This window comes from Pimephales promelas, chromosome 4, assembly GCF_988280905.1.
Source record: "Pimephales promelas chromosome 4, fPimPro1.hap1.1, whole genome shotgun sequence".
In the NCBI taxonomy this organism is placed as follows: Eukaryota; Metazoa; Chordata; class Actinopteri; order Cypriniformes; family Leuciscidae; genus Pimephales; species Pimephales promelas.
Genome location: NC_142772.1, coordinates 2,858,917 through 2,873,559, shown reverse-complemented (window position 1 = coordinate 2,873,559; position 14,643 = coordinate 2,858,917). Strand labels below are relative to the sequence as shown.

At 36.5% G+C, this 14,643-nt stretch overlaps 1 protein-coding gene across 5 annotated transcripts in view; it reads right to left on the bottom strand.

The window, feature by feature from the left end:
• Positions 1 to 14,643, bottom strand: part of smtnb (smoothelin b) — an 82,443-nt gene that overhangs the window by 62,527 nt on the left and 5,273 nt on the right. For all 5 annotated transcript variants that reach the window (XM_039662123.2, XM_039662121.2, XM_039662124.2 and 2 more), the window contains exons 2-5: positions 3,218 to 3,375; positions 3,049 to 3,130; positions 485 to 563; positions 327 to 403 (exon numbers count right to left, since the gene is read on the bottom strand). In XM_039662123.2, coding sequence (XP_039518057.2) covers positions 327 to 403; positions 485 to 563; positions 3,049 to 3,130; positions 3,218 to 3,375 — 396 coding nt within the window. The remainder of the gene's footprint in view (positions 1 to 326; positions 404 to 484; positions 564 to 3,048; positions 3,131 to 3,217; positions 3,376 to 14,643) is intronic.

Genomic DNA, 14,643 nt, shown 5'->3' with positions numbered 1-14,643 from the left:
TTTGCAATGGTTTTATAGGCCTTTAGTGGGGCTTAACAATATCACAATATCGGACCTGCAGCCGTGGCGGGATGACTTTAGGTGTGGGTACGGCAGAATGAATGTAGCGGAAACACTGTGTGTGTGTGTGAGAATAATCCTAACCCTGACCCTATTTCCCACTATAATTGAATTCCTGAACTTTTGAAAAGGCCAAAGCAATCCCCAGTAGAGCATCTACAGATTAATCTCTCCTCATTCCACATTAAGCCACAAACGTCAGCCGAGTTCTCCGTGAGATTTACTGCTCCTGATATTGGCGTATACACCACGCCACATCTACTCACCTGCAGGTCAAAGCTGCTTTGAGGATTTTGTCGTCGCTCTGTTCTTTGGCCAGCGGTCTGAACCTTCTCTAATGCTCCTATGAATGAGAACAGAGGAATGTAAACACACACACAGATGTATAGAGATATTTTTCCAGCTCTTTAAGATGCAATCTCACCTCGTATCTCCTCATCTCTCAGCCGGCGAATGGCTGCCCGAATGAGTTTTCTCTCTTCATATTCACTGGTGCTTTGCAACTTGAAAGAAAGAAAGAAAAATAGAGGGCAAGACACAAAAACGGTAGTTAGGTTAACGTGACGGATAGTACATTTCCACAAAATTCAAACAATTCAATGCAACTGGTCTCATACAGATTCCTCAATATGAAGTGTAGCACTCTCAGCTGTGTTTAACACACATTTACCATATTTAAATCATTTAAAAAAAAAAAAAATTTACCGCAAAGAACAGGGCAGTGCGACTGGCGTTAATAACATTTTATTAATCGCTGAATAAAAGTGGTGAATTCACACAGTCGGTGAGGGACATTCACCGACCTCAATGGCTTATCACCTGAAACATGCTAGTAGCAGCAACTTTTACAAGTCCGTTCCATCTAATGTTAACCTAGATAAATGTGCGCTAATATTAGGTATATATTCAAGTGTTTGTGTGGAGAGCGCACTTACTGCATGACATACAGGCACTGGAGCGATCACTTACATTTAAAACACTCAAACAAACTGTAAAGGGTCTACTTTTATCTCGGAAACTCACAAAACAGCAAAACATTGTGCTTTTGTAAAATAATGAAAACAATCAGGGTGCGCTTTCTGCCGTCTTGGTCTCAGTCACGTCACAAAACGAACCGAAACTCAGTGTATATTCCCTCACGGTAGGGATGGGCAAAGATTAATCGCGATTAATCACATCCAAAATAAAAGTTTGTGTTTACATAATATATGTGTGTGTAGTGTGTATAATTCATTTGTATATATAAATACCCACACATGCATGTATATATTTATGAAATATGTGCATGTATATATTTTATATATATTTATTCACAATTAATATTATATATATATTTTATATATTAATAACAAATTTTTCTTAAATATATACATGCATGTGTGGGTATTTATATATACAAATTAATTACACACTACACACACATATTATGTAAACACAAACTTTTATTTTGGATGCGAGTAATCAATGCCCATCCCTACCTCACAGACATGAGAAATATATATAGAAAGCTTGAAATGTCTACTTTTAAATAGACCAATTAAATTGGAAAATAAATATTTTAAGATTATGTAATCCATATGAAACGTGCATATAGGCAGCTAGGCGCGTCCACTTGCTGCTGCGGAGATGACGAGTCACTTAATCGTTACTTAATTATAAACAGAGATCATTATCAATAAATGATTAAAATTTTAAGAAAGTTTTTTTAACGACACACTCATAATCATTAGGTTTGCCGGAGTGCTTTGCCAAACTTTATGCATGCATTTAAGCGCTGATTAGGCCATGTATTATATTTGCTTATAATTATGATTTATGGCTTATTTATATAAACGATAGGGCTGTCAAACGATTAATCGCATCCAAAATAAAAGTTTGTGTTTACATAATATATGTGGGTGCACTGTGTATAATTATTTTTTATACATGTATATATATATATATATATATCTATATATATATATATATACACATATATTCACACACACACACACATATACATATATAAAATATATATAAATATATATATAAAATATATAAGATATATATATATATATATAAAAAATACACACACATGCTTGTTTATATTTAAGAAATATTTTCAAGTATATACTACTGTATATATAGATTTATATATAATTTATATTATTTATAAATATAAATATTTTATATATAAATAATTTTTTTTCTTAAATATACATGCATGTGTATGTATTTATATATACAAAATAATTATACACAGTGCACCCACATATATTATGTAAACACAAACTTTTATTTTGAATGCGATTAATCATTTGACAGCCATAATAAACGAGCGACTAATCACTTAAAAGAACGACTACTAGTCGATTAGAAAAATCTTTCGTCGAGGGCAGCCCTAGTTTTACTAGACACAGACGAGTCGTTGTTATTTATGAATGAGATCAAGTGAGTGTTTGAAACAGAAAGATCACAATCACGGGGGACTACGGATGAAAAATAGCCTTTGGCTAAATCTGGTACAATATATGAAATGGAAATTTAAATTTTATGTTAAAAATTGTGCATAGTCCCTTTATATAAAAAAAATACATTTAAAAAAAGCTCTAATAGAGACTAGACCTCTTGGAACTTGAGGCCAGCATCTCATTGGGGCATTAATGAAAGTAAGAGTACATTTACATTTCACTGAAAACACCCCATTATATAGAGAACTTTATGCAATTCGCATGTATTCTTTGACAGCGTTCACAGAATGTATACTTTAGTCAATTTCCATTGCTTTCATTAGGAACAATATACATTTTACACATGCAATAAAACTTTAACCTAAAACTTTGGATTGGGCCCATAGCAGCCTTTTGTTTTACACTAACACTAACTTAAAGGACATGCTATCCAGGGCAAAAACACTAATCAACCATCTCCAGAAACCCCCAGCATGTTGACAGGAACAACACGAGAGAATCATCAACAAACATTTTATGTCTTTACACATGTCCTTACCAGTCCATTAAGTTCTTCAATGTCATGTATAGCCTGAATCTTCCCCGATAGCATGTCTAAAGAAGCCGTCAAATCAGCAGGACTGCAAATACAAGCAAACACGTTCAGATTCAAAATGTAATTCGCAAACATATTTTTGCATTTCAAATTATATTAAATATCTTCATACCAGCACTGGTTTTCTTTATCCTCATGTCTGTGCTGGTGGGCACGTCTGAAGCGTTTACTGGTTAGCGCCGCCTCCATTTCTTCAATCTCACAGCGCCGCAGCTCCCGAATCGCTGTCCGGATCAGACGCCGCTCGTCTATATCGATAGTTTTATCGAGCTGGGGAAACACAGAGCAAGCAAGCATAAAATATGTCAAATATTATTTTTAGGTAAAGCTGTGCCACTTTTTACTTGCATTATCCTCTAAACACAGGGATCCGAGACAAAAACTGAATTATATTTTAAGATATGCATGCTACAACTTGAATATAACACTCCTTGAATTAGATTTTATTAATGACGTGGTGTTTTCTGTTAGAACGGTGTCGTGTTAGCGGTTAATAATGATCTTTGCAACAGAAGTAAATCAATCAATCAAACGATTGGACGATTACTTAAGTCTAGAGCTGCTGCAAAACAATCTCTGTTACTGTAATTTCCTATTATCACTGTAAAGCTCCTTTAAAACAATCTATATTGTTAAAAGCGCTATGACTTGACTAATTGAGAACATGACCTGGAATGATGAAGACACAAAAGCAGGTCATCTGTACAGCGGGAGAATAATAAGGGCTCTATATTCACTCTGGAGCAACGGCATCCAATCAGTACGATCTGTGAATGCTCTACATAACATATTTGCAGAATACAATGTTGGAAACATGCATGCTGCTGTTCTCAAATTATTCCAGTGTTGGTAGTTTTCTTCAGTAGGTTTCGTATACAGAGGAATTCGGCACATGCACAGTAGCTTTTAATGTGCTAGAAAAGCTTTACCCAAATTAAGGATGTCACAAGGAGGACGTTTTCACACTGGTATATAAGTTTGCGTCAACACCGGTATTACCGCTAACGTTGGGTTGGGCATCTTTTCACTTTCGCTTTTAAAGTTCGGTTCGGTAAGGATGCGTGTACCATTGCAGCCACTGCTTTAGTGTGGGGAGCTCCACCAGCGCTTTGCAGTATTAACGTTTAAGATTATAATATTGATTGATCGTTAATTTGAATGAAAATCGATTATTAATATTCCTGTAAATTGACATCCCTTACTGTCTGGGTGTGGTTGGGTGCAGTGTTGTGCATGAACGCGTTAAACAGGCCTTAATATTAGGGCTGGGTATTGACACAAATTTCACAATTCGATTCGATTTCGATTCGATATTGATTATTTTGGATATCATTTACAATAAATGGCAAATTTTCTTAAGGAAATCAAATCTCTTAACTAATGCTGTAAACTATGGGAGTCTAGGCTTCATTAGCCTAATATGAAGGTAACAATGAACTGTTTTGTAGCTACACAAACACTTAAATTATACTTTTATTTATTTTTATAATAAGAAGATTATATGAAAAATAAACATTTAAATGGTGACTGTCATAAAAAACTTGCCAGATTTATTCAAATATGCATTAAATATTGAAGAACATTAAGATTATAATGCATATGTAATATGGTGTATATATTTAGCAAAATGCTCCTCTCTAGAGTTATTTTTTCTAGCTGACTAACGAGTTTATGTGGGTTTTCTGAGGTAAATATGACGATACATTGATTACAAGCTGTTTAACTGACGTCTTTCCACGGTTGAAACGCTGATTGAGTGAATCAATGTGACATGATACGGATTTCGATAAGTTGTACTCTATCTTTTAACACACTTTCAGATGCTCATTCATGTTTATCGCGCTGTAACTGGTATTATTAAGCTTCTCTTGAGCTGCGCCAGAGCGATCTCACGCCACAGCGCCAAAACCTTATTTATGTTTTTGAATTTCTAAAGAAAATGGACGTAATTTGAAAATTGAGACTTTGTTTCATATCAATAGTAACAAAGGACAAAGATTATTGCGATTTTTTGGATGCGCGCAGCCGCGATACAATGATCCAGTCATTCAAATGAAACAGGATGACTAATCGATTCTTGAGATTTAAGAATCGATATCGGTTCGTAAAAATGAGAATCGATTAATATCGAGAAATCGCTATTTATTACCCAGCCCTACTTAATACACCCAATCTGGCAACACACGCTTTCAGTGTCGCACCACGGTCGCCGTCGACAAAGCAGCGAGCAAGGAGGTGTCGTATGATCATTTAAACGGATTTTATGACTAGGTCGGAGAGGATGGGAAAAATCGTATATTTCTGTGCAAACTTTGCCCGTTGATAAAGTAATTGTTGTCTGTGGTTGTATACGGGCTGTGGCAATAATAATAATTAAAAAAAGCTTGCAACATATGGGAAAAAATAACTATGAATGAACTAGTTCATTTTTTGAAGTATGAACTGAACAAGTATGAACTGAACTTTGAACTAGTTCATGTAGAAAGTGACCTTTCCCAACACTGTTAGGATGTTACTGTATATCCGGTTGAAAAAGTCACCAGTAGAGAGTTCATGGCAATGGTTTATCATCAGTAGGAAACAAGTGTGTTGGGTGGATTTGACTTCCTGTGTCTTATCAATACGTCTATATTAAACGCCTTTTGTGAAGAATGACAATGCTTTTGAGAGATAAATATTTTGTGAACACTTCATAATTTAAACAAACAGAACCATATTAATCAACATTAAATAGTCACAATGAAAACACAAAATTATGTGGTCAAATTCAATATTAAACTACTTTAACTTTAAGTGGTCGTAGTCATTAGTTTAGATAGTTTAGCTAGAATTCAAATACCTAAAGTAACCCTGAAATCTTGCAGAGTAAAACTTTAAGGGGTGATGAACCGAGAAATCAAATTTTTCTTTTCCTTTTGATATCTAAGAGATCATCATATTATAAGAATATCCTGTAAGTTTCAGAACTGAAAACGTCCTTGATAGTCCAATAAAAGCTTTTATTGACACCAGGCTCAATAAAACTATGACGTCAAAGAGGATAAAACACCACCCCCGCAGAAGAAGATCAACGCCTACATCAACACGGCGGGTTTAGCCCCGCCCACCGATTTGCGCATTCACACTAGAGCCAGACCGATATTATCGGCCGATATTAGGCATTTTCCCAAATATCGGTATCGGCAGTTATAATGGCCGACAAATTAATATTTAGAAAATAAAATAAAAATGGACAAAACATGCTTCAATCATCTCTCCTTGGCTTGTTATATTGAAAATGTATGTTTTACAATTTGCAGTATGACGTTATCTTTTGCTAAATTATGGCTCATCATAGACTAGCTAACCACAAAGCTAGCTAACGCCACTATCATCAGTGGAAGACCGCTAACGTTAACATTAATGAGCTTGGAAACCACAATGAACTTTTTCTGCCTAAATAAAGTAATGATTACTGTATTTATAACTAGCATATCTCTAGTTACAGTCCCTGCATTGTAAAATGAAGTTATACTTGCGAGGAGTGAATATTTAGACACAGAGAAAAAGTATCAAACGTATCTTGTGCAGAAAAGTTAGCTTTTCTTTTACACGTGTGTGAAATCCAACAATATTTAATAAAATAAATAAATAATAATAAATAAATAAAAAAATCGGCCGATATATTGGAATATCGGATTTTAAAACCCAAAAATATTTGTATCGGTATCGGCCTTCAAAATCCTTTATCGGTCGGGCTCTATTTCACACATAGCTAAATAACATAGGCCCACCTCGTGATGACAAACTGTATCGAAAGTGAAACTCATTATAATTTGCAAAACAGTTATCCACTCACAGCAGTGGCCGTTTACTTCCAAGTCTTCAGTGCGAGACGCCCATAAAAACCGAGCGTTTTTGAGCTAGGCTCAAAACTAGGGTAGAAAATAGCCAATTACTTATTGATTTTGATGTTTTTTTAATGTAAAAACCAAGTGAACGTCATTAGTTGACTTCAGACAACAATATAAAAAAAATTACCCCTTTAAAAGCTATCCATCAATTTCTCAGACAATGAAAATCCAAGTTGTTTTCTCTCATTGTGTTCCACGGATGAAAGTCTTAGTTTGAAATGACATTCAAATGACTGTCATTCAATCAATCACAGTAAATCATGTTACAGAGTCTGAAAAATTATCTTGTTTGCATTGATACCAAAATTATTGTGACCATAGCGCAGAAAGTCCCTGTATTAATCTTCTCTAAGCCGTAGTGAATCCAAATCAGAAAATAGGTTGGTGTAGGAAGGCGTACCATCATTCTAGTCTCTCATTTTAATTTCTTTCAATATTTTACCAAGTTGGAAGGAAAGGTGATGACGGCATGGAGAAACAGATGCAAAAGCAGCTGTTTGGCAGTTCAGCAGCAGCGTACAAATATTCATTACACTTGCTTTAGGTATTGCCAAATCATCCGTGCTGCAGAGATATACCGAGTTAGTGTTCCCTGATTATGGAAACAGATGGAAACACAGAGCATCATGCAAGGATGAGCGCATTCACATCTGGTCTTAATCCTCTCAGGTGGTCCGATTACTGGTGAACAGAGGCAGCTACAGGTGTAATGGCAATCCAACATGTCTTGGAGACGACCAGCATTGGCTTTCCAGTAGAGCGTTGGCGCTTTGCAACGCCAAGATCATGGGTTCGATTCCCAGGGAAAGCAAAAACTGATAAGAATGTAAATGCTATTCAAGTTGCTTTGGATAAAAGCATCTCCCAAATGCATAAATAGATGATCCAGTCACTCAAAGGTAAAATGCTTGGATATCACTTATGCCAGGTTCAGACTGCATGATATCAGCCCGATTTTGGCAAGAATCAAACGTTTCATCTCGTACAACTGGCGCCGCATCTGTGACGCTTCATGAGGTCACGACAGAAAGACTAGCATGTTTTAAGTTCAGTGACGTTGACCAATAGGAGCACAGAAGCTCTTCTGTACACATCTTTCAATTATTCCCAATAAATAGTGACCCAATTCCAATTATTTCATCCCCTGTGGCACAGTTCAGATATGACCCATGAACTTGTGATTCTCAGATTAGTTTCAGGCCTCATTCACAAGTGGAATAAATCTGATATGAATCGTATACGTGAATTGCGTCTGGCATGTAAGCAATGGGGTATTCCTCTGTCAAGGTGATCCGTACATCATTGATAAAGTGACCGTGGAGAAAGACGTCAACTCAGGTGGACACCAACCGTGATCACATGACTTTTTAAAGGAGTAGTTAACTTTTTAAAAAACTTTTGCTGATGATTTACTCACCCTCATGTCATCCAAGATGTCCACGTCTTTCTTTCTTCAGTCGAAAAGAAATTAAAGTTTTTGATGAAAACATTCCAGGATTTTCTCCATATAATGGACTTCAATGGGAACCAAACGGTTCAAGGTCCAAATGAGAGTTTCAGTGCAGCCTCAAAGGCCTTTAAACGACACCAGACGATGAATAAGGGTCTGATCTAGGACCCTTCGAGTCATGACTCGAAAAAAGATTTGTTCATTTTGATGAACGAGTTTGAACAGGAGAGTCACGAACGCTCATCACAGAACAGAGCAAGGTGAGCATTTGAGCTTATAAAACTTAAACTTTTGTATTTATTTTTTTAAATGACCGCTCGTTTCGCTAGATAAGACCCTTATTCATCGTCTGGTGTCGTTTAAAGCCCTTTGAAGCTTCACTGAAACTCTCATTTTAGCCCTTGAACCGTTTGGTTCCCATTGAAGTCCATTATATGGAGAAAAATCCTGGAATGTTTTCATCAAAAACCTTAATTTCTTTTCGACTGAAGAAAGAAAGACGTGGACATCTTGGATGACATGGGGGCGAGTAAATTATCATCAAAAGTTTTTTAAAAAGTGAACTACTCCTTTACCCAACGTTTTTCTGACCTTTAAAGATGGTGCGGAAAGCAAAAGCATGAATTATCATTTTGTATTCGTCAATTGCAAATTGCGCTGTTTTTACTTCCTTTTCGACCTAAGTTTTTCCAAGTCAATACGTCTTGTGTTGTTTCGCCAAGTGTATTGCGTGAATACAGATACCAGATATGGGTCACTTTTAAAAGATGCAAGTTGGTTGTCAAAAAGAAATTGGATATAGTCAACCAATTGGAATTTGGCATCAAGACCTGCAGTGTAAATGCAGCCATAGTAGTTGGTAGTAATTCCAACACTAGTGCACATATCGCAAGGAAATCAATATAGGGAGTTGAGGGGGGTTGTGACACCCCCATGTGGAAAAGAGTTTATCAATATTAACTGTTTAAGTGTTTCTAAGAAATACAGTTATCAGTCAAACCTAGTATTAATAATCGAAAATCCAATAATTCTAGGGTTTCACTTCTTTTGGAAAACTTTGTCCCTGGGAAACGAAGGTAAGAATGATGGAAACTTTTAATTTTCCATCGATCTTGGTGATGGAAATAGATGCAAAAAGCAGTGAGAGAGAGAGAGAGAGAGATGTGAATCAGCAGTTCATTCCAGGCTCAGAGTGAGTATGCCCATATATGGACACAGGCCTTGTAACCCCGCCCCTGGTCTGTGATGTGGGCTAAATGAAAGCGGTGAAGGGCAAAGAAGGAGAGCTAGATAATGAGAGTATTAGCGACACACATTCAGGAAGATGAGCAATGACCTGGACCGCTTACTATCTCAATGAGACTCTATATAAACATTTCCATTTTCTAGACGTTACTTCCTTAAAACATTCCAAAGGAAATTCAAGTTCATTTAGGTTATACAAACAGTCTCAATCGAGTGTTTTTGGTATTCAGGTAGTCATTAAATGTGGGGTTATCTTTTCCAAAGCAAAGTTCTGAAAATATACTTAATGCCCCCTTTTACAATAATAGTTCAGCACTATATGAAATGAATGACCACACATGCAAGTTTCGTTGACATTTGTGGTACATTTGAGGTAAAAGAAGCTTTTTGAAGTACATTTCGGGAACAGAAGGGATGTTTCCACAAGTTTCAAACAAATTTAAGCCCTCTTGAAACTTTATTTATACATAGTTTGGATCACTTGACCAAATATAGGGTTGTTGAACAAAATAACTTGTTTTTAAACTGACCAGGCTAATCGACTATGTACACTCACCTAAAGGATTATTAGGAACAGCATACATACCGTGTTTGACCCCCTTTCGCCTTAATAATTCTACGTGGCATTGATTCAACAAGGTGCTGAAAGCATTCTCTAGAAATGTTGGCCCATATTGACAGGATCGCATCTTGCAGTTGATGGAGATTTGTGGGATCGAAGCTCCAGTTCCACCACATCCCAAAGATGCTCTATTGGGTTGAGATCTGATGACTGTGGGGGCCATTTTACTACAGTCAACTCATTGTCATGTTCAAGAAACCAATTTGAAATGATTCCAGCTTTGTGACATGGTGCATTATCCTGCTGGAAGTAGCCATCAGAGGATGGGGACATGGTGGCCATAAAGGGATGGACATGGTCAGAAACAATGCTCAGGTAGGCCGTGGCATTTAAACGATGCCCAGTTGGCACTAAGGGGCCTAGTGTGCCAAGAAAACATCCCCCACACCATTACACCACCAGCCTGCACAGTGGGAACAAGGCATGATGATCCATGTTCTCATTCTGTTTACGCCAAATTCTGATTCTTCAAAAACAGAAATCGAGACTCATCAGACCAGGCGACATTTTCTCCAATTTTGGTGAGCTCTTGCAAATTGTAGCCTCTTTTTCCTATTTGTAGTGGAGATGAGTGGTACCCGATGGGGTCTTCTGCTGTTGTAGCCCATCCGCCTCAAGGTTGTGTGTGTTGTCTGCATACCTCGGTTGTAACGAGTGGTTATTTCAGTCAAAGTTGCTCTTCTATCAGCTTGAATCAGTCGGCCCATTCACCTCTGACCTCTCGCATCAACAATGCATTTTGGCCCACAGGACTGCTGCATACTGGATGTTTTTCCCTTTTCACACCATTCTTTGTAAACCCTAGAAATGGTTGTGTGTGAAAATCCCAGTAACTGAGCAGATTGTGAAATACTCAGACACCAACAACCATGCCACACTCAAAACTGCTTAAATCCCCTTTCTTTCCCATTCTGACATTCAGTTTGGAGTTCAGGAGATTGTCTTGACCCCTAAATGCATTGAAGCAACTGCCATGTGATTGGTTCATTAGATAATTGCATTAATGAGAAATTAAACAGGTGTTCCTAATAATCCTTTAGGCGAGTGTAGGTGACTAATCACACATATCTATTTAAAAACTGATCTGATTGGTGGATAAAGGGTCATTTTCAGGGTCAGGCTACAACAATGAGAAACTCCAAGGAAAAATTAATTGATGGACTTACCAATTTGTGTGCCATCAATTTTTTTTTTAAAAATCGGCTCAAATAAACAAAGATGTGCTACTGAAAATTAACAACTACAAGAAGGGTTAATGGATACATTGTTATATCTATGGATACATTATCTATATATTATTACAAAAAGAATAAAACAATTACCTAAGCAATTCCAACAACAAAAACATCACTATGAGATGTTTCTGTGGAGTTTTATTTTCTTTGTAGCTAAAAAAAAAGACTAAGTTAAAGACTCAAAAAAAACAGAAGTTTGGGGTGGGGCTACCTGTTTGCCTCAACAATGGAAGACGGGGCACAGTGCGCTAGGAAGGTTTGGGAAACTACATCATTGGTCCCCATGAGCAGACTGCTCAGAAATACGTTCATTAACGCATCATAGAAATACAACTGCTCAGAAAACCATATCCTGACTTTCCTGGCTGATACTTCCCATCCTATTCCCGCAAACTTATTCAACTTCCTGCATTACCTCATCCAGCACCTGAGCAGTCACAGGCAGCAGTTGTCAAGTCACATGACAGCATCGATCATATAAACACAAGCTAAACCGATGCTCTGCTATCCACCAGTCAGGATGTGAAAAAGAAAGTGTTTTTTCCAGAGGTCTGTTCAGCGAAAGCCATTTGATTTTAATAAGTGACAGTGATTGATGGCGATGTGACGTGGGTTTTTCCCTTACGCCAAAGTTTAAAGGGCTAGTTCACTGAAAAATGAAAACTCTGGCATCAATTAGGCTACTCATCCTTATGTGGTTCTTCATTTAAAACCTAAAAGAATTAAAAAGATCTGAGATTTCTGACCCTATTGAAAGTATACCAAACCAAAACTTTGGCACTTCAAAAAGTTCAAAGAGACCATAAATCTCATTCATGAGTATTGAGTGGTTTTCTTCTGAAGAGACATGATCGCTTTATATGCTGACCTGATAAACATTGTTCAACATACATCCACAGAGCACATAAAATATGTTCAAGTCCCACTGTGGTGAAAAACAAGCTTTTAAATGTTGTTTATTTGTCTATGTGGTGTTTTTAATACGCTTTAAGACAAACCATGTGTAAATTCATAAGTCGACAGCATTGCTGAGTATTTTCTGCAGTGATCCAAAAACACGGTTTGAAATCTGGTGTTTCTGACGTCACAAACGAGCTTGTAACCAATCAGATCAACACGTGATCATCAGCGAGTGGATCTCTGAGCTGAGCGAGTGAGTGGAGGCGGGGCTCATTTGCATATTCATAGAACCGTGTATACTCAATGAGGCAAGGGTGTCGAGTTACGTTCAAGCTATTTTAAGGCATGAAGACAAAATTTACAAGGAAAAAAAACGTTTAAATGTCATTCCATTGATCAAAGATAAGTTTTAAAGGGATACTCCACCCAAAAATGACACATCTGTCATCATTTACTCACCCTCAAGTTTCTGAGTATGAGTTTCTTTCTTCTGCAGGTCTTCAGATATTTTGAAGAACGATTGGAACTTTTGACTTCTACTATGGAAGTCGATGGTGACTAAACAACTGTGAAATGTCATCAAATGAACAAATCTTTTTCTGAGTCATTTGGTTCATTCAACGAACAAAACGAACAAATTGACTCGGAAAAAGATTAGTTCATTTTGATGAACGAGTTCGAACAGGAGAGTCATGAACGCGCATCACAGAACAGAGCAAGGCGAACATTTGAGCTTATAAAACCTAAACTTTGTTTTTTTTATTTTTTTATTATTAAATGAGCGATCGTTTCACTTGATAAGACCCTTATTCATCGTCTGGTGTCGTTTAAAGCCCTTTGAAGCTGCACTGAAACTGTCTTTTGGACCTTGAACCGTTTGGTCCCCATTGAAGCCCATTATATGGAGAAAAATGCTGGCATGTTTTCATCAAAAACCAAATTTCTTTTCGACTGAAGAAACATGGACATCTCGGATGACATGGGGGTGAGTAAATTATCAGCAAAAGTTTTTTGAAAAGTGAACTACTCCTTTAAGGGATAAAATTATTGACAACAGGTGATCTTTAAACATAAGCTCGGCCAAACTTTTTGAAGCATCAGAATTTTGGATGTGTGGACTTTCAAACGACACGAAGGTGAATGAATTAATAGAATTTTAAAAAATGTGTGTGAACAACAAACCCTATTAATTTACAAAAATTTATAGCCAAAGGAAATGAGTGCTAATTGTGACATCAGGGCATCCACTTCGACTAATAAATCTTCTTGGCGAATATTCTTGGAGTCTGCACAGGGCATGATGACTTCAACATAACAATGACAAAAATATAGCCTATATTTATTTAGACTTTACTAATCTGATCAACTCCTATTTTGTTGCATTATGGAGATTGATATTAAATTTTAATGCTTTGGTAAAAAAAAAAAAAAAAAAAAAAAAAGATTGACACTACAGTTTATCAGACTTGACTTCAATTCTGTTCAGCTTCCAAGTTCTACATAAACAGAAACCGATTGTATAATCCTTTGGGATGTTATCAGGAAATGCCTTCATCCAAGTTTAAGAGAACAACCATCAAGGCAAATAAACAGATCTAATGAAAAACTAATTGAAACTTCACAATCTTGAACAAAATGCTGCTTTTATTTCGTGTTTATACTATACACAAGTTGTGCACGTGTTGTTTCTCTAACAACTAAAAATAATCCCCTTAGTCAACAAGTAAGTTGGAGAAACCTCAACATTTTCCACTACCCATGAGGGTCTGTGACACTTCTGGCCTCTGTGGAACCGTGTCTCAATGACATCCAAACATTGTGAAGAGAGGAGAGTGGAAAATATTTGAAGAGGGAGATTTGGGGTAGTGTTGACTTATTTGAAGGACAATAAATCTCCCTCCAGTTCAAAACTACACATAAAAAGTTCGACTGAATTTGTTTAGCATTTGTTATAATTTCATAATAATAATATATAATAAATATAATTATTTATAATACAATATAATTTCTAATTCAGTTTACATGTTTTCATGTGTTGTGTGTTTATTATTATATCTAAAATATAAATAGCATCTGAATTTAGGTTAAAAGTCTAGTCTACAACGTTTAATGTTATAGTAATATGCGGCTCCCTATATAGTTCACGGCATTAGCACATTTTTTTTTAATCCTTGTGAAACGTATTGTAATTGA